This window comes from Drosophila novamexicana, unplaced genomic scaffold (assembly GCF_003285875.2).
Source record: "Drosophila novamexicana strain 15010-1031.04,08,12 unplaced genomic scaffold, DnovRS2.1 tig00001062-arrow-arrow-pilon, whole genome shotgun sequence".
NCBI lineage: Eukaryota > Metazoa > Arthropoda > Insecta > Diptera > Drosophilidae > Drosophila > Drosophila novamexicana.
In genome coordinates this window covers 828,822-848,011 of record NW_020824838.1, presented here as the reverse complement: position 1 = coordinate 848,011, position 19,190 = coordinate 828,822, and the positions used below count along the sequence as shown (strand labels likewise).

Below are 19,190 nucleotides of genomic sequence, written 5' to 3'. Positions count from 1 at the left end.
ATTTCTTGTAAAAAGCACACCATGTTACAGTGTGTCTGCTTTTGGTTGGGCTTTAAGCTAGTGCGTCGATGTCAAAAGCTCTCTCTGAAGAATCTCGCAAACCTCATTAGAGCAATACTTTTGATTTTAACATTTTGTGTTGTTTTTAAAGACTTCTATTCTATATATATGGCATTTCAAGAACTGTTGCATACTTTTAAGTGCCGTTTCTTCGAATTGCCGCTGCTGCCAATAAAAAGTAGCATGCTTTTAGGATCGCATCTTAAAGCGAAAAGTTAACAGAGCGTTAAAGCGCTTTCTTAGGCGGTGCAAAATGTTAACAATATGTTAATGGTAAATTTTACATTTTCTTAACATATATACTAATTTATTTATATTTTATTTTTTGACATTCGAATATTTTTCAGCCCTTTTTATGTTTTACAGCTAAGAAATTGCATTTCATGTAGCCTTTGCTCTGTTAAAAGGCTCTTACAAGACTGTTTACATATTAAAACTAAATTAAATAATACAACATATTTACTTAATGCAAAATCAATAAACTGTATTATATATGAACTAACATAGTTTATTACACACTTGTAAATTGTGTGAAACTAAACACCCATTAGGTATACCGAGTGAAGCCACAGTATTAAGTGAGGGGCTACCCAAATGTTAATGGCCCCCGCCCATTGAATCACTTGCTAGGTTGTATCAGATCTGTAAATAGCATGCGATAACCAATAAGACAAATAAGAGCTCCACACCCATTAGTTTAGGACATGCTAAGGAACTGTACGATGCGAATGTTAAATTTTCATATACTATGAGCACAATGCAATGTATCCTATAATTAGTAGTCTATACATATATATATATACATATATATATACATATATATATATATATATATATATATATATATATAAAATAAAACTAGAACTTGAGCATAACAATGCTGTACATAGAAATATCTGAACCATAAAACTAAGAGTTAGGATTAGCATACATCTCATTCCCCTCATCAGCTAAGCATTCCTGTCCTTGCCATAGAATATGCTTCTCCAACAGTTCAAGTCGTTGTGATTTTTGGATATCTACATACCGAATACCCTAACTAAAAAATAAAAAATTAATAAAAAACGTAATGAGCTAAAGCTAAAGCTAAATAGTTGAAGTATTGAAAATTATGCAGAAGCACAATCATTGAACGAGTGACAAAAAAAAGCTATCGAATTCGAGCAGCCAGATAACCATATAAATGTAAACATACATATATTCAAACTAGAAATATAACCACATACACATATATAACACTTAGACTTCTTATATTTGAGCTCTGCTTCAAACATTCTAGTCTTTTAATTTCCCGCCCATCGCTTGATTTTGAATATTACATATCAATTTGGGATTTGGGCTTAGAGACCCGCATTTATGTAATATAGCACACCTGGTTTCCGATACTATCAATATCAGTACAAAAACAAGTTTTACTGTGCGTAAATTAAACTATCCTTAAACTCAGAAATACTTTTATCGACATCTCCTGTACATATGACAAGTCAATAATAAATCGTAAAACAAAATGCTGTAGTTCTTCCAAAAAAAAAAAAAAAAGAAAAGAAAGAAAACTAAATTGAAAATAAATAAGGAATACAACTCTACTGTTAATCGATAACTTTTTAAGCATTTGTGTTTACATAAAAACAAGGAAATGATTTGTAAATAAATTTGTTTTTGTTAACTTTTATTTTGTTATGATAACTTTGACAGCATATCAGCATTGGGTCTATACAAGATCCTAAGTATACCGAAACTAATTTTTGTATAACTAAAATAATAAGGAGGCTCTGTATTCTATTTGACTTTATATGAAAACGCGAAAACGATTTAATCGAATTTATAATGTTAAACGCCAGTTAATCGTACATTAATATCAATTAAATTAAATTATTAGCAATTATGCCAAATATAGTTAGTTTATAAATTTTTTGTAAAACCAATTAACAATTAGTTTCCCTCTCTATAAGCAGATATGGATAATAATTAAAATCAAATTATGAATTCAAAACAAGGCAGCAAACTTAATAACTGGAATAAAGAGGGTATTAGCAGCAGGCTCGATGGAGACTCTGTTAAACAGTATGTTAATAACATAATGTAAGCTTGTGCTGCTTGAGTTGTGAACGGGACCTGCACAGCGTAAGAATAGGAAGCTAGCAACAGACATAAATCTGCAGCATAATAAATATGTGCGCGTGTGTGAGAGAGAGAGAGAGAGAGAGAGAGTGAATGTGTGAACAAGTGAGTGAGTGAGAGCGATGCGATGCGATGCAGTTAATGTGCTTATTTTAAAATTTAAATTGGCTTGCGCAATGCGCACTTGAGCTGGCAGAGCCCACAAAATTATATCAGAGTTGGAGGTACGAGAAACAAGGCTCATATGTCTGCGTGCGTGCGTGTGTGTGTGTATGTGTGTGCGTCTGATGGTAGTTTCCTTTTAATAGAAAGTTTGCATTGCGCTTCTGCCACATGTTTTTTCTTCTATTTTCTCCTTTTGCATAAAGCGCCCTGAGTGTAATTAACAGTTACTTGCAGCAAGAGAAATGCTCGCATTAAGATAAACAACTTAATTATTTTCCTAGGTTGTGCCAAAGTGGGTGCGTGTGTGCGTGAGTGAGTGTGCCTTCGCACTCTGCTGCGGCTAGAGCTAGGCAAACGAGAGCACGAGATATGCACTTGAGCAAGTTACAGTTGCAGGACTCTTAACTCCAAGGTGAGCTGTTAATGAAAGCATCAAAGCTTGTTGAGTAATTAAATACATGCACACTTACTTTTGGCAAGTCGGCGTCTGTGTGTGTGCCTGAGTGAGCGTGTGTAGGGGTGTTATCAAGTATGCCAATTAGTGAGCAGCTTTCAATTTCCTTATGACTGCGCGCAAATGTATGCAAACAAAAAAAAAAAAACATAAAGAAAACTTAGGCACTTTGCGGTGCCTTGAGTACATATAAGCAAACGCACACAGTGCACATCTGTACATACATACATAGATAGACAGTCAGCAGCCGGAGAGCAGAAAATGCTGCATACATACAGAGAGACAACAAAATAGTGCAATTACGTAGACAGGTGTTCAAATGGTAAACATTTCAATTTTATTTAATATTATTTGCCCAATTTAAATTCAATATTTTGCTTTTTATTGCGCATGTATTTACATATCGAAACACTTAACAAAAACCGACCTAGGAAAAAAAAGTGGATAGCGAATCAAGTTTTGCTCTTGGAAACACGTGAAAAACGGCGTCCATTTTTGTCGATCGGCATTTATTAACACTGAATAGCCTTAAACTTCAGCTCCCAAAACTTTCAAAATCGCTTTTCAAGCGCTTATTAATACTCCGGCTTCCAAAATTGGAAAACTGCAAATGGATAAAGTGTGGCAAGGCAACAAAAAATATATTTAACTTGAGATCTTTTATTTTATAAGTTTTTTTTGGAGTAGCTTTTAATGCTGACGGATTCGTTCAGCTCGTGCCACCACCCTCGAACTTATCTGCTGTCAGACATTTTAAACAATTAATGACATTCGCAATAAAATCATCCGGAATTATTATGTTATCAGAGCGAGTTCGGGGAACTATACAACACTTTTATTATCAACTCTCTTAAGTATCTTATATTTCTTGGAAATAATTTCCTGCTCTGCTGTTATTAATAAAGTAATGCAGCATATGTAGATAGTTAATCATGTGTCTGTAGATTTACTTTTATATACAGTCAGTTCTAAAATCATTTGATATTTCGAAAATTATCTAATTGCTAATTGAAATTTCATGCACTGCCCAACTATAAAACTAATTACGTTTATCGCTCGACAAAAGTTATTCTGTACATTTGCACAGAGTTGTATTTCGTGCTCTTCTCCACTTTAAGTTAATCAAAACTTTTCGCACCCAGTGTGCCAGATATATATGTATATAGATTTTTGGTAGAGCGCTTCTATTCATTAGAATTTCACACATGGCCCAATTAAATAATTAAGACATGTGAGACATGAGCCGAAAAACACGTTTGTTAACTTTTTTGGCACAACTGGCGATAGTTTTTAATTAAATAACGGGCACAAGAGTTCCCACCTGAAATAAAGTTAAGGCACACTCCATGTGTAGATGTGGGCGTGGCACATGCTGCTCTCACTAGTTTAAATATGTTTGGAGTGCGGAAAGTTTTTGGCCGTCTCGGGTGCCATTTAGCCGCCCATGTCCAAATAACTGTAAATGTGTGTCAACTGTACTAGAATGTTGTGTGCCTCTCTCTCCCTGTCGTCATCTCTTTCTCGCTATACTTTGCAATTTTCAGATCTTGTAACTAAAGCTTGTCAGTCGTTTAAAATTAATGTGCCTGGCAGCTGCTCGGCCTGCTTGTGAAGTAAATAATATAATAAAATATCTTTTAACAAATTAAAAATATTAGATTGGTGCAGGCAGCGTTGTGTTGTTAAATAAACCCTGAGCTCATTTCGCCTTATATCGCTTTCATTGCTCCCATTGTGACAGCCCTGTAGCTTTTTTTTTTATCAAAAAAAAACATATATAGACGTATTTATGTGGCGCTTGGGCCTTCAAGTCCAAATGTTTGCAGACCACTTCAATTGTCAACTATCAACCTACTTATCACCAAAGTTCAAGACGATATCAAACGTTACACAACTTGAATTCAGTGGCAGTCGAAAGTAATTGCAGTTGTGGGTATTAAGTGCTCAGCCGGCTCACGTCACATGAGGCATATTGTTCAAATTGTTGCATGTTAGCTTGGACTTTGCGTGTTAACCAACACTGCATTCAAATCTACTTTTATCACAGCAATGATAGCATATGATTAATTAGTTGCTAATTAGCGCATATGATGAGTTGCTGCCAGTTCAGTGGACAGCTGAAAGTCAGAAGGTTCGGTAACAGAAAGCAAGCCACACGCAACGCACTTGCAGAATGTCTTCAAAAGGGAACAATTGGGGAATGGGCCTACTATCGGTCTTCCTCTTGCTGGGTTTACTCTGTGGTCACACGGTGCAGGCAGATGATGACGGCACGGTTCCCGTGGCCTGCAATGTGAGCACCAGCATGGCCCTCGATCTGGAGAAGGTAGGTGAATATCAGATGATCTTCAATGATTCATATGCGTAAAGCTACTTAAGTATTTGTTCGTAGTTTTCGGGCATTTGGTGGGAGATTGTACGTCAACCGCTTGGTTCCATGTTCTGCACAAAAATTAACTTTACAGTGTTGAACACAACCGTTGATAATGTGCTGATCGATACAACCTACTCCAATACGTATACCTATCCGTGGGTCAATCAGACCATGAATGCAACATTGACGGTTGCTAATGCTACCGCCTCGCCGGATGGCTACAACTTTACCTACTGGAATCCACCTGTCTATACGCCCTACACAGTCTTCAAGGTCTTGGCTACTGATTATACGGACTACGCTTTCATTTGCGGCTATACCAATGCCACAGATAATTCGACGGCCTTTGGCATGATTATTGCCAGAAATCGAACGGTCTCAACGACCCTTTTGGATAAGCTCGAGAGTCAGAGCTCCGCTAATTATGATAATTTCCTCAATGGCAGCATGTCTCTAATCACACAAGACGGCACGTGAATAGCGTTTCAGTATTTGATATTTATCACATGCTCTACAAATATATACTATATGTTTTTGTATCTCTGTTCACAGTTGTGAGGGAAATGGTGCTGATCCCTCAACGGCTTTTACGGTGTTCTATGCTGTTTTTGCCATGGTTATTTACCTCCTAACCAAATAGTTTTCCAACTAATTTTTTTAAAGCAATGCTACTTAGTAGAAATGGGTCTAGCTGTTTACGTTGTTGGTAAATACACTTCTAATAAAACCCAAATATAAAACATCTGAATTAACAAAAGAAATAAAGCAAATTTGATAAATGAGTTTTGAAATCATTTAGATTCATCAAACGTCCATTTTATTTTAAAAATTTGTTATATAACATATTTATTGCCAGTCTAAAACCTTTATTTACAGATAATGAATTTAATTTGGTGTTTTTACAAAGGCATTAAAAGTAAATGCAGTATGTTATTCTCAATAAAAAAAAACACTTATAAAATAGCTAGTGTAAGAAATGCATTTTCTTTTAAAACATTCTTTGAACCTTAAATAGTTAAGGGGTAAGAATTGGGAAAAGTTTGAAGCACATATTGGATAAATTGCTTGGCAAGCGCTGTTTATCCATTGCTAAAGCGTAAATTCAGTTTATATTCTTGGGTTTGTCTTATACAACAAGTCTTTCATTGCATTACATCAAACATTTCTAATTCCTAGCTGTTGCGGATTGGGTGGTGCCCTGATAACCGATCACTCAGTCATTCAGGACAATCAGTTTTATATAGAGGGATATTGCAGTATCTGGAAATTGCAAGCATATCCATCCGTCAGTCTGGTAATTAGTTCTGTCACGCTGTTCGCAATTTGCCAGCTTTGTGCGCTATCTGTGTGTTCTTATTGTAAAATACTATATGTGCTTACTTTTATGACTCAGAAAATGATAAGGATGTGGCGGAAGTATACTAACATATATATTTATTGTAATTAGCTCCATTTTTTCCACCCGTGGGACCCTTTTCTCCGATCCATCATATAACTAACCTTTGCATATAACTCAATAAAGTCAGACCTACGATGATCTAAGTTGAGCCATTTTTTGACTCTCTCGAATGACGACTCTTGATTGACATTCATAATATCCAATTATAAATTCGATTCTAACAAATAAGAAAATTGGATAAAGTCATTGGACTGCGGAATTATGTGGCTTGTTCTGTCGATCTTATGACTCCGCCGAGATGTGTGGATCGGCGTAGATATTTATTTATACCGATATTATGTCGGTACCTCAAACAGCTTTATAAATATGCCACTCTAGACAATCTATAAATATGATTACAATATGAAGACAATAATTTCTAGTATTAGGGCAAAAAAAAAATTGATCATAAAAGTTAAAGTGGATATTAGTGTACACTGTTCATTGAAGAATGCAACGATAGATTGATAGCATATTATTCCTACATTGATAATGAGGAAATACCAGGAAGAAGGCTATCGCGTAAGTTATTCCCCTTCTTATCAATTAAAGAAACAATTCGCTTTGGAGCTGTGCTGTTTTTTCAAATACTGGTAAACATTTTACAAATAAATTTATTTTGTGTGTATGCGTAGAATTTATATTCAGACTGTAATTGCTATCTAAATAATTATCTATTAATGCTTTTAGCAAACTTTGTATCCCATTTTGCAACGTTTGCCTTGTGCAATAGAAGTGATAATGAGCTCTTTGTCTGAAATGCCCTTGTTCCAGGTTTATTACATGCTTCAGATTCACAAGCAATGAGTAAGAAGTGAGTAATTTTGAAGAAAAACTTCTTATATATTTATCTATCTATGGAGAGTCATTCAACTCACGGAGCAATTGTCAATTTTAATTTGTTTACTTAATTTGTTATTCTTCATGTATATTTAAATAAAAGATATCAAAAATGTGTTTATTATTTTCGGGAGCACGACTAAAGTATGCTCTCGATAAACGTAGCATCCAAATTCGCGATCCTTGAAATTTTTGAAATTACTTGTGTCTTATGTCTTTTTTGAAATTCGGTGTCCGACATAAGAATTAACTACGCAATCGGCCAGATTTTTAATGGGTTGCGTTTGGCAAGTGCGGAGCGTATATAATTCAACAAGATCGCAAAAAACCCAACTATGACAGATTCAACGTCAAACCTTTTGCAAGGGAATAAATAAATGGGTAAAAGTAACGTATAATAAAAAAAATTATACATTGACATATCAGATATATTTTGAATAGCGGAAATTGTATATCTTTATAAGATAAAACGCATGATATCATAGCTGAAGTATAAACAATTTACGAGTAGATAAATTGATGTTCTGCTGATAGAAAATATTCAGCTGATAAGTTAAAAAAGACTTGTTCATTTACTCAAAGGCATTAGTCAACGCTGCTATTTTTATGAAGCGAATTCAACTGGATGGCACATGTACGCAATTAGAAGCTTAAAATTTGACAATTGTGCAAGAAAGGGGGAAATTTTTGATTAACTACAGGTACATGGGCGTGCGTGATAACCTAAGCCAATGCGATTAGTCATAGCACGAAACATTCGAATTTCTACACTCTTCTAGACTATAGATACTGTGCCAAAATGGATAGCGATAAGAGACGTCAGCCAGAGTCAAACAGTAAGCTGCACCGATGTCCGAATGTGTGTGTGCAGGTGTGTGTGTGTGGGTATTGATAAGGCGAAGCACAGACACGCAGTGTGTATCTGTTTGCAATAGCTATAAAAGACACCACAGCAAAGGGCGCTGCGACAGTTTCACGAGCAAGCTGAATCGAACCGAACCGAGGCGAACCGAACCGAGTCTTAACAGCGTGTCGGTCAGGATATTACATCTAAGTGCAGTGATAAGCTAAGAAAGCAGAACCCCCTTTACCCCATCAAAAAAAAAAAAAAGCCAAACAGTGATCATGTGGAAATTTGTGATTTTGCTCGTAGCCACTTTGGCCCTGGTCTCTGCCCAAGATGCACCAGCAGCGACTGTGCCACAGAATTGCAGCGCTGTCGTCGAGAGCTTGGATTGGAATAATACGGCAGTAAGTGTTGCGATCTGAGGCCAAGTGGAATAGTCATTACAGCTGCATTCGTGAATTCGCAAATTTTTTAGCTGTTCGGCACCTGGCAGGAGCTGGCCCGCAATCCGATTGGCGATGCGAAAGCCTGCCTGGAGTTCACGGTGGGTCTACTACACGACAATGTCACGCTGAGCATCAATGCTTCGCACTCGAGCACCTCCACGTCGCTGTTCCAGAACGTTGACGAGACGGCCAATGTGACGCTGGTAGCCAACGCCAAGACTGGCTATAACGTCACCTTCTTCCAAGGCAGCACACCCCAGGCTCCCGTGTTCATCAAGCTGCTGCAAATTGTCAACAGCACCTACATCACGGGCTGCGGATATACCAATGCCTTGGATAACAGCACTAGCTACGGCTTTATTCTAGGCGTTCCCAATAAATACACAGCTGCGGGCATTAAGTTGGTCAACGATGGTGCTTTCCCATTGTATAACAATTTCCTGAACAATACCTATACAAATATCACACAACAGGGGTGAGTTAAATGTTTTACGATTATGAGACATAAATTCAGAATCGGCTAAAAATTCACATTCAACATTAATATTTTCTGAAAACTCCCAATTATCTGCACAATTTGTTCTACAACACTCAACGTCCACAAGTATAGTGTTGCAAAACTCCATTAAGTGTTGCACAACTGAACTATTGAGTATTGGATAAATGTATATGAGATAATTAGGAGTATTCGAATTTGAATTTTTTTTTGTAATATTTGAATTTGACAAGAAATTAATTTTAATTTGAAACCAATTTTTTTCTTCTTTTTCTTTCGCAGCTGTTCTAGAAACTCGGCCGCTCAGTCGCTGCCCATGATTTCTGGCGTCCTGGCCCTGGCCCTGCTGCTGATCAAGGCGCACTAAAAGGAAAAAACCCAATTGCTAAGCTCGTTAATTCTTTGCTTGCCTCAGATTTTACTTTATTAGTCTACTGGTTCGACTTTTATTTAGTTTTTAGTGTTTATTTAAAATTGAAAATGTGTCAGCCAGCAAAAACCAACAACTGACGCATCTAGGTAAAAAAAAAAAACAATATAATTAGCTAAAAAAATAAAAAAAAAAAACACTTCCAGAGGAAAAAATGATCATGTGCATTACTTTTTTCGTTTTCATTGAACTAGCGTCTTTTTTTACCAGTATTTTTGTTGTTGTTGTTCTTAGCAATTGGCGCTTTAATTTGTTCGCGACATGTACAAAGCATGCGAGATAAGATAAGAAAACTGAGCACAGAACGGTGCAAAGATAACATTAGATAGCCAAACAGGTCACCCACAACTGAAAGCCCTCGACTAACAACAACAACAATAACAACAAACGAAATAGAGGAATTTGCTAGTTCGCAAGTGCGCTGTAAATTAATCATCACCATTCCATATTGCCAGCGAACCTTATCGATAGACAGCATAACATTTTATACCATTGCGACTGATTGATACAGCAAATCACTCAATTCTTAAGATTTTTATTTGTATGTAATGTGTATATTTGTGATATGCAATTAATTAATGCCTGACTCATTATCAATGAGAAACCATAATTGCTGTCATTATTTGGGCACTGGTTGAGCGGGTCGTGGGCTACACGCTAATCAGTATTCCTATATCATAAAATCGAACTTTTCTTATCGTTGTTAGGATTTACGTTTATGGATCAGGTAGTTACAGTCGCAATCAATTTTTAATATAAGTTTAATTGACATAATCGTTGGAAGACAAGAAATTATAAAATAATAAAAATGGAAATGTAACACTCGACTTGAATTGATGCATATAAAAAACGTATTTAAATTTTATGGCTGTCTGTTAACGATTATTTGTGCACACAAAGTTGATGAATCAATATTCAATTCTGTACTACGATATCTAAATCATATGAATGAATAATCTATTATTATTTTGTTTCCATTATAATCCCCAACTATTTTCGACTGTCAATAATTATAGATTAATTAATTAATTTACCGCAATGTCAAATTAATAAATTGATCACAAATTCAATATTTGGATCCGTTTGAGTTAAAATATATATATATATATAAATTTATTGAAGTGACATCGAAAATAATCAAAATGCGGGAAAAACAAAGTGAGCTCATTTGAAATACACGACAGAGCTGTCTGGCCATGTGTACCTGTGTGAACTTGAATGCCAAAGTGTTTGCATTTTATCGGTCTCAACCTGTCTGATAACGATAACAAAACAAACTGTCATGTCAAAAGCAAAACCACTCGGAAATCGACTCGTAGGCGGGGAGAAGGTGGCCAAAGACTAGTGCGGGTGTTGCTGCAGATAACTTAAGACCTATCTGACTCGGCACTTTGTCAAATGTCACAGGTTGGCAGCTCCACTTAATGACAAATTCACACAGTTTCTTAAGTCACTTAATTGTGCTGCGAGTCGGGCAATCTCTGGGCAGTCCGGTACCCAATGGGAAGAGGATGCTTTGTTTATATAGAGCAAATACTTGGAATTGCCGTGCCGGATGTGAGCGTATCCTTTGGATACGTTCCATTTGTTGGCACCGTCTCTCGCTTTTTATGCACTTATCAATTTTCGCTTAGCTAAGGGTCCGCAAACTGTTGTTGTGGCTGCTGCTGATTTCTTGTTTGCTTATTTGCCTCGATTCAATCAACACACACTCCCGCACTCCCGCACTCTCGCACTCACCCACCCACATGCACACACAGTCTGAGCCACAAAGAGCCATAAAAGTAAACGTAGCTCAACTAAATCACGCAACACTTTCTTGCTTAACATTTACACGCATCCAGCTTGGGCAGGCCCTTCAACTCCTTGCGGTTTCTTGTTCCAGCTCCGGGTGCCCACTTATTCTGTGTACGATTTCTTTTGTTGCCACTTGACCCGCGGCAAGCCCCAGCTACAACACTTCAAACCCAGCCCAAGCTCACCCGGCTTGTTTAGTTGCGGTCCTTCGTTTGTGTTTATGTTTATTTGTTGATACAATTTGGTTACATTGTTTGCTTACAATCTCTATGTTCTTCTTCTTCTTGCTCCACCTAGTCGTTCCCGCTGTCTCGTTGCTGCTCTTGATTTTGGTTTGCACATTGAAATCAAGTTTACAACGATTAAGTAGCTGCTAATATCTTTGCCAGCCAAAGCCAATAATAACGACAGCTGAAGAAGAAGTTAACATGTTGTCGATGTTCAACGATTGAGGCTTGCGAATTGACTGGCAATCGGTTTGGTTTGGTTTTGAGTAGAGCTATATTGCTTGCCAAAGAAAAACAAAAAACGTTCTGATTTCAGATCTACAAAAATACTTACTTGCATTAAGTTAGCATAAAGTTTTGGAAGATTTCTTCGACAGCTCTAGACTTTTGTCAGTAGTGTGACTTTTATTTATTATAATACTAATTGTAGTCCATAATTTTGTAATCGATATGAATATATTATGCATTTGAGCTCTCTAATCGGCACTACTTAGAATCAAGTGCTGCAGCAGCTCATGAGGCCTTAATTGTCTGATTCCGATGAATATTAATTTTAGGCGGCAAAGTCATAACAGGCGACTGCGAGTATATGTATCTGTATCTTTATCTCATACTTAGATAGTTGCCGATGTGGTTGCCGCACAACTGTTAATTGAATGTAAATGGCTCCAGCCTGGACTCATTCAATTACCGCACCTGTGGGCCAACAATTTCTCACACATCACACATCTGTGTGTACCTGCACACACACACACACAAAACACGCATTCAGTTTAACAAAATGCGTTTTGCCTCTGCTGGAGATCAAAATCCTGCTTTTGTGTACAGTTGGCAACCCTCAAATCTATGCAAATGCACAGTCAAGTGCTGCAATTTTCACAGCACGATTGTTGTGCGTAGCTCAACATAAATTACCCACTTGAATTTTACACACAAGGACAAACTCGCATACGCCTTTGCACACTCACCAGCACTGGTTCAGTTTCTGGCCTAGAGCTTCAGCTCACAACTTAAGACAAACATCGAATGCTCGAGTACAAGAATTTTGCAAGATTTCAATTTGTTTGATAACATCGCTACAGATACACACACACCCCTCTCCCTCCCTTTCTTCACACTCTTTCACGTAGCTCCTCTTGTTTGAAGCCACTTGGGTGCTGCTTGTGGCAGAGCCTCGCAATTCGTGTCTGAGCCAATTACCAAGGCAACAATACAGAGTTTTCACTGTCAGCCAATTTCAATATGTAAGCTATGCACATTAAATGCTGCTTGAATATTGGATTAATCTTGAAAATAATAATATCTAATAGCTTTTTAGATTTTTATGCTTTTCCATTGCGTCCATCTAAGCCAGTTTTCAAGATTCATTAAAGTTTTACGAGAGATTAATTGTGTTGCTTAAAGCAAACTACACACTTTTTGGCACCCCTGTACATTGATAAGATAAGACCCCATAAGACCCCTGAAATCCGAGCTACAGTCTGAAAGCACATTAAATCTCCTTTGGCTGAAAGCTCAACCTTATTTTGCAAGATTAAGTTTCATTTTATGTGATATCTGAGCAAAAAGCTTTAAAAGCTTAGCTCATAATAATTGTATTCAACAAGCGAAAGACCTAATTTTAGGTTCATATTTTTAAAATCTTTTTGTAGAAACAGCTGAAGAACCTCTATTAAATAAGCTTTAATGTACTTCGCTCTGCTCTTATAGCGGAACTCGAAGTCCCTCTTTCAACTGGTGTCATTGTCCAATCCTCGCACCATCTACGTTGACACACAAATCTCCTGCAATTGGTTGAGTATTGGTTTTGCCTTTGACTCAAATGTCAACGGCAAGCGGCAGTCATGTCCATGCTCATGTCAATGTCTATGGCCTGCAGTGCCTATGCCTGGGAAATTAATTAATAGTTTTGTCTGTGAGTGTGCGACTGTGTAGTGTGTCGATATATGTGCCCGTCCAACCAACCGTAAACCCCAACTCAGAGCATGACTGCGTGTCTGTCCGCCTTAGTATGTGTGTGTGTGTTTGTACCTTAAGCATTTTGGCTTTTGGTTTTCTAAGCACTTTGAGTATATTGTAGATATGGGCACGATTGCTATTAGCGTTGATTGGAGAGGAATCTTTGTTTGTCCGGAATCAGAGAAGCTTAGCCGGCTACGGACCTTGTTGCGGTCACCGGCAATGAGATACGTAGATCTGAGATGATTAGTCGCAAACATAATTGGTATCAGAAAGGGACTAGTGGTTACTATACAAGCTATAAAATAAATAAATATGCATGATTTAATATTTAGGCAGGATTGCCAGCTTAAACATTCTGCTTTGATTACTTCATTTCGCTTAAAGTTTGGCTCAAATAAAACAAGTAAGAGGTTCTAGTCGTGAGCTCCCGACTACGGGATACCCTGAACCCTCTTCTTCCAACATCAAATGCATGTATATATTCTATTTTAGAAGCTATATGTCAAGTTTGGTGACTCTAGCTCTTATTATTTACCAAAATTGCCCAAAAAACAGTATATCGATATCGATTTTTATCGATTGCTTGGAAACGGATCTGCGCGGGAACTAATAGCATCTACATCTAAAATTTCAAGTCTCTAGCTCTCATAGGTTCTGAGATCCTTGCGTTCATACATACGGACGGACGGACGGACAAACAGACGGACATGGCTAGATCGACTAGGCTATTGGTGCTGATCAAGAATATATATACTTTATGGGGTCAGAGATGCTTCCTTCTGCCTGTTACATACATTTGGATTTTGCACAAATACAATATACCCTTATACCCATTTTTAATGGGTTCAGGGTATAAAAATTGAATTGAAATTTCAAGTTCAAGTGGTTCGGTTGAAAACGTTTTGTAGCCTTGTATTTAAGGGGACGCTATATTTTTGTAATATTTTTTTCGAATCAATCAACGATTCAATTTAAAAACATTTTTTAGATACAGTCAGCGAAGCATGAAACCTATATAAAAGTGTGGTTGTTTGCTTTTAGAATGAGTTTTTAATTATCTGACAACGAGTATATTAGGAAAAATTTGTAAAGGGAAGCTTCGACTTATAAATATAAACATCTCTATACACGCATTTAATTATAATTACAATTAACCGCAAAACTTTAAGACCGACGTGTCAAACTGTTTAAGCGCACACAATCAGACACCCACACACTACGCTCACAACAATTAAAACAATTAATTAAGTTCAAGCCCAACCCAAAGTTGGGAGTGAGTGAAACAAGCTAAGCCCAAAATGGAACCCATTTAAATTGCCAATTACAATTGAAGATAGAAGAGGATGGCATAGAAAGTGCGGCACAAGGTGCGAAAGGGAAGTGCAAGTGTCTGGCGCAAAGTGCCTTAAATCCCATAGAAAGCATAGCTTACGCTGCTCTCTCTCTCTCTCTCTCTCTCTCTCTCTCTCTCTTTCTCTTTCTCTCTCTCTCTCTCTATCTTTTTCCCTCTCTCTGAAAGACGTCATGTGCTGGCTGCGGCATTGGCATTATTTCTAACGAGCGACATGATCATAAAAATAAACGCAAATGCAAACACAATGATGGGTGCGAGTGGCTTAGTTTTTATTTTTACACCTGTTTACAAGCACACGGAGCCAAATTTGACTGTGCCAGCACGCACACAATTAAATTTCCGGTAGAGCATTCGACTCCAGGTGTGTGTGTGTGCGCGAGGGTTGATGTTCGAGAGTGTGTGTGTGTGTGAGAGTGTGTGTAACGCTGCCTAAAACACTTTGGTATCCTTGCCAACTTTTTTGAGGATGGCTGAGTAAGAGGGCCGCATGTTTGAGCCATTAAAATTACGCCTAACAACTCTCGTAAAAATTTTCGGCTCACGCGGCGTATGAGTATTTTCATCTCGTTGCTGCACGTTTCATTACAAATCCATGGCACGTTTGCCAGCAGCAGCACGAATAAAACACACACATGCACAATCACACAGAGAGAGAAGGTACAATTTTCAATATTTGGCGAACACACACACAAGGTGGGCGTGGCAGTTGGCGGAAATAATGCGGCGTCTGTCAAAATTGGCAAAATCGTCGCTGTTTCGTTGCCCTTAACTAAAATCAAAGGCGTCGCCTTTGAGTGGATCTCTGTGTGTATGCGTGTGTGTGCTTGTGTGCTTATGCATAGGCGTGCTGGGCGTGGCATTTGTGTACGTGCACCATAATATTTTGTTTGCCTACATGCGACATGTACGTAATATTTACTTTGCTTTTATTATATGGGCAATTGCCAAACACGTCAATAATAATAATAATACAAAAAAAAATAAATTTCGTTTAACTTCAAATTTCAATAATTTTTTTTATGTATTTTTATGATCTCGCCAGGTGTGTTCGCCGTGCAAAGCGTGATAAAATTTTAATTATAATCGCTGATGGTAAATAATTTGTATTTCACATCTGGCACCAAAAATAGCCTGTCTGTCTTAAATGGGCGAAGACAGGACTATATCTGAAGATCCTATTGAGAATATACAAGTGCTTTAATAAATCTTATCTCTAAATATATCTGGCACTTGCGATGTCTATCCTCGCAAGAAATTCGATTCTGCAGTTCATGTTGTAAAAATAGTCAATTATAAAATATATGTAGATGTATTAATATTTTTTAGAAAATTTCCCCCAATATGGAGCAAAGCAAATCAACAACAATGGACACACCCATATGCATATAGATGGGTGGGATAAAGTATAACAATCTAAATAGAGAAGCGAGTCCAACATTCAATCATTCCGGGGGGTACCTGTGTGTCATGGCCAGAGTCAAAAGTGGGGGCAAACTTAACGGGAAAGTGCTTCTTCAGGCAGGTTAGTACCGTACCGGTCAAATAATGACGAGATAGCCAGTGGCATTCGCAGGGCGGAACACAATCGGCACAATTGTTCTCATGTGCCAGCCACTTACTCTTCGTGATGGTGCCGGTCGGCTTAGCCACACCCAGACAATGTAGACGCCACGGCAGAGATATGTCCTGCATTGTCCAGAAGCAATCGCAGGGCGGCATGCAGTTAGCTTGATGAAGAACATCCAACCTAGTTCGCTTAGAGAACGAGTATATATTATAATGCGGCACGAGGCCAACCAGCTCCTTGCCAGTTTCCGATATGGTCTGACTTGTACTGTCTGCTGGGGTCTCCTTGCACGTGTACAACTTATAGCGCGGCACGAGTGCAATCAGCTCGCTGTACTTGCGTTCACGTTCCCGACGTAGCCACATATCGAGCATATCCCAATGATCCAGATTTGGAGAACGTTCCCGTATGAGTTGCATGCGTCTATACAAATCCGAGCGACGAACTGCATCATAGTTGAGGCCCGTCTGCGTGTGCCACAGCAAATAGAGCTCGTTGGGTTTCTCATCCGGCAGCGAAATACTGTGCGAGAATTTCGTCAGCTCAAAGTGAAACAACATTCGAATGCTATTGGTAATGTGCTTTATGTGATCAAAATCCTTGATATTCATCGCCGACAACGCATCAGCGTCCAGTAACAACAACTTTCGACCCCAGATCATATTCACACGAAATGTGCGCTATGTGTTGAGGAATAGAAATCGTAAAAACCCTGTGTCTAATGCAGTACCAGCACCCGTAACTTGGCTACCGCTTTATAGATACTCACCATATACTGCGGATACCCCAGACGGCAAATCCATAGTCGTATGTTCTTGTCGTTCCACTCGTAGATCGATGGCAATGGCAACTTATCGACTACACTAACACATTGCTCGACGAGGGTTGCGGGAGTGACCCGGAACTGGATGGGGCATGTATCACGATCGTATTTCTCGGGGCGTTCGAGTAGATCAATGGTTCGATATTTAATTGGTGGTACCGTAATATGTTTTTTAACCCCTTTCTTCTCCTTCTTAGTCTTAAGCTTGGTATCCGTTATGCCATACAAATAGAACATATTGCTTTGCTTATGCAAACACACACTTCCTAATTCCTTCTAAGTAGATGTTAAGTCTTTATGTGGAAGTTGACTTTTTATGTATGCTTGCTGTTCTGAGTCTTTCAGATATCATTTATCTGGGCTCAGCGATTGCAAAGGCACGGGACACTAAGTTCAGTTTTTTTTATTAAGTTTGCTTTGCATTTGTCAACATTTTCTACTAGTCCAGTCGCCAATGTGCACATAATTAATAAAAGAATATTCTTATCATTGCATTTTTATATTTTAATTCTCAGATTAAGCTCTATAAACCATTTTATTTTAATTTTTCACATTTTACCCACGCCATTGCATTTGAATCCCTCTTATAAAACTGACTTAGATCGCTTATTAGCCTCATAAGAACTTGAGATAAACCCACAATGCATGACGCATCTGAGCATTTATTGAGGTGCTGAATCATCTGCTCACCTGCTGACAGCTGACGCGTCCACGCTAATCTAAGGCAATCTTCAACCAAAAACAAAAAAAAAAAAAAAAAAAAACAAGAAAAAAATGAAATGACAACAGCTCAAGTATTAATTAAACCAACTGAAGAAGATTTTTAATTAGTATTATCTTTCAAGCGGAAAGCAAACACCTGAAAACAAAGGGGGAGAGAAAGAGAAAGATAGAGCGAGGCAGACCGAAAGAGAGACAGAGATATAGACAGTATGAAGTACCTAAATACACTCAAAAAAAATACTTGAAAAATTACTTTCAGAAATACTCAGTTCAAGGTTCGTCTGCACCTCTAAGCAGCCGCGATAAAACTTTGAAATGAAGGGTTTCGATATTTTTTTGGGATTGTCGAGCTCGAGGCCAAAATACAAAATTATTATTATAAGTTGATTTAAAACCAAGATTTATAATCTCAAAGATGAGAACCTTGATCTGAGTTGAAGTCCGAAATGTTATGTGTTTTCGAATACGCTTAATAGACGATTTTTATTAAACAAAGATAATAATTCTCAATCCAAGTGAAGTTGCTGCTTCTTCTTTTAACCTTGTTTTTTATACCCTGAACCCATTAAAAATGGGTATGAGGGTATATTGTATTTGTGCAAAATCCAAATGTATGTAACAGGCAGAAGGACGCATCTCCGACCCCATAAAGTATATATATTCTTGATCAACACCAATAGCCGAGACGATCTAGCCATGTCCGTCTGTCTGTCCGTCCGTCCGTCCGTATGTATGAACGCAAGGATCTCAGAACCTATAAGTGCTAGAGACTTGAAATTAGATGTAGATGCTCCTAGTTCCCGCGCAGATCGAGTTTGTCTCCGATAATCGATAACTTACTCCGTTTCCAAGCAATAGATAAACATCGATATCCATATCCTGTTTTTTGGGCAATTTTGGTAAATAATAAGAGCTAGAGTCACCAAACTTGACATATAGCTTCTAAAATAGAATATATATGCATTTGATGTTGGGAGAAGAGGGTTCAGGGTATCCCCTAGTCGGGAGCTCCCGACTAGAACCTCTTACTTGTTTGTTAATAGTATTAAAATAATATTTAAGATAG

The 19,190-nt window shown here is 37.8% G+C and overlaps 3 protein-coding genes across 3 annotated transcripts; 2 read left to right on the top strand and 1 right to left on the bottom strand.

Moving 5' to 3' along the window:
• The first annotated feature begins 4,931 nt into the window (after positions 1-4,931).
• Positions 4,932-6,061, top strand: LOC115766154. The gene is made up of 3 exons (XM_030709990.1): positions 4,932-5,126; positions 5,193-5,647; positions 5,727-6,061. The coding sequence occupies exons 1-3, from the start codon at positions 4,974-4,976 to the stop codon at positions 5,812-5,814; spliced, it is 696 nt and encodes a 231-aa protein (XP_030565850.1). The 5' UTR covers positions 4,932-4,973; the 3' UTR covers positions 5,815-6,061.
• A 2,380-nt stretch (positions 6,062-8,441) lies between these two features.
• Positions 8,442-9,751, top strand: LOC115766206. Its single transcript, XM_030710058.1, has 3 exons — positions 8,442-8,703; positions 8,775-9,220; positions 9,524-9,751. Exons 1-3 carry the CDS (start codon positions 8,578-8,580, stop codon positions 9,606-9,608), a joined length of 657 nt encoding a protein of 218 aa, XP_030565918.1. The 5' UTR covers positions 8,442-8,577; the 3' UTR covers positions 9,609-9,751.
• Positions 9,752-16,308: 6,557 nt separating this feature from the next.
• LOC115766210 lies at positions 16,309-17,737 on the bottom strand. Its single transcript, XM_030710062.1, has 2 exons — positions 17,348-17,737; positions 16,309-17,258 (listed from the first exon to the last, which is right to left on the bottom strand). Exons 1-2 carry the CDS (start codon positions 17,636-17,638, stop codon positions 16,425-16,427), a joined length of 1,125 nt encoding a protein of 374 aa, XP_030565922.1. The 5' UTR covers positions 17,639-17,737; the 3' UTR covers positions 16,309-16,424.
• Between the last annotated feature and the right edge of the window lie 1,453 nt (positions 17,738-19,190).

What these genes read in the sequence shown, in the direction of transcription:
- LOC115766154 (XM_030709990.1), top strand. Translation starts at nt 4,974, where the DNA reads ATGTCTTCAAAAGGGAACAATTGGGGAATGGGCCTACTATCGGTCTTC. An exon ending in TGGCCCTCGATCTGGAGAAG is followed by an intron (nt 5,127 to 5,192) that starts GTAGGTGAATAT and finishes ATTTGTTCGTAG; the next exon opens with TTTTCGGGCATTTGGTGGGA. An exon ending in CTAATCACACAAGACGGCAC is followed by an intron (nt 5,648 to 5,726) that starts GTGAATAGCGTT and finishes CTCTGTTCACAG; the next exon opens with TTGTGAGGGAAATGGTGCTG.
- LOC115766206 (XM_030710058.1), top strand. Translation starts at nt 8,578, where the DNA reads ATGTGGAAATTTGTGATTTTGCTCGTAGCCACTTTGGCCCTGGTCTCT. An exon ending in TGGATTGGAATAATACGGCA is followed by an intron (nt 8,704 to 8,774) that starts GTAAGTGTTGCG and finishes CAAATTTTTTAG; the next exon opens with CTGTTCGGCACCTGGCAGGA. An exon ending in ACAAATATCACACAACAGGG is followed by an intron (nt 9,221 to 9,523) that starts GTGAGTTAAATG and finishes TTTCTTTCGCAG; the next exon opens with CTGTTCTAGAAACTCGGCCG.
- LOC115766210 (XM_030710062.1), bottom strand. Translation starts at nt 17,638, where the DNA reads ATGTTCTATTTGTATGGCATAACGGATACCAAGCTTAAGACTAAGAAG. An exon ending in TGGGGTATCCGCAGTATATG is followed by an intron (nt 17,259 to 17,347) that starts GTGAGTATCTAT and finishes CTCAACACATAG; the next exon opens with CGCACATTTCGTGTGAATAT.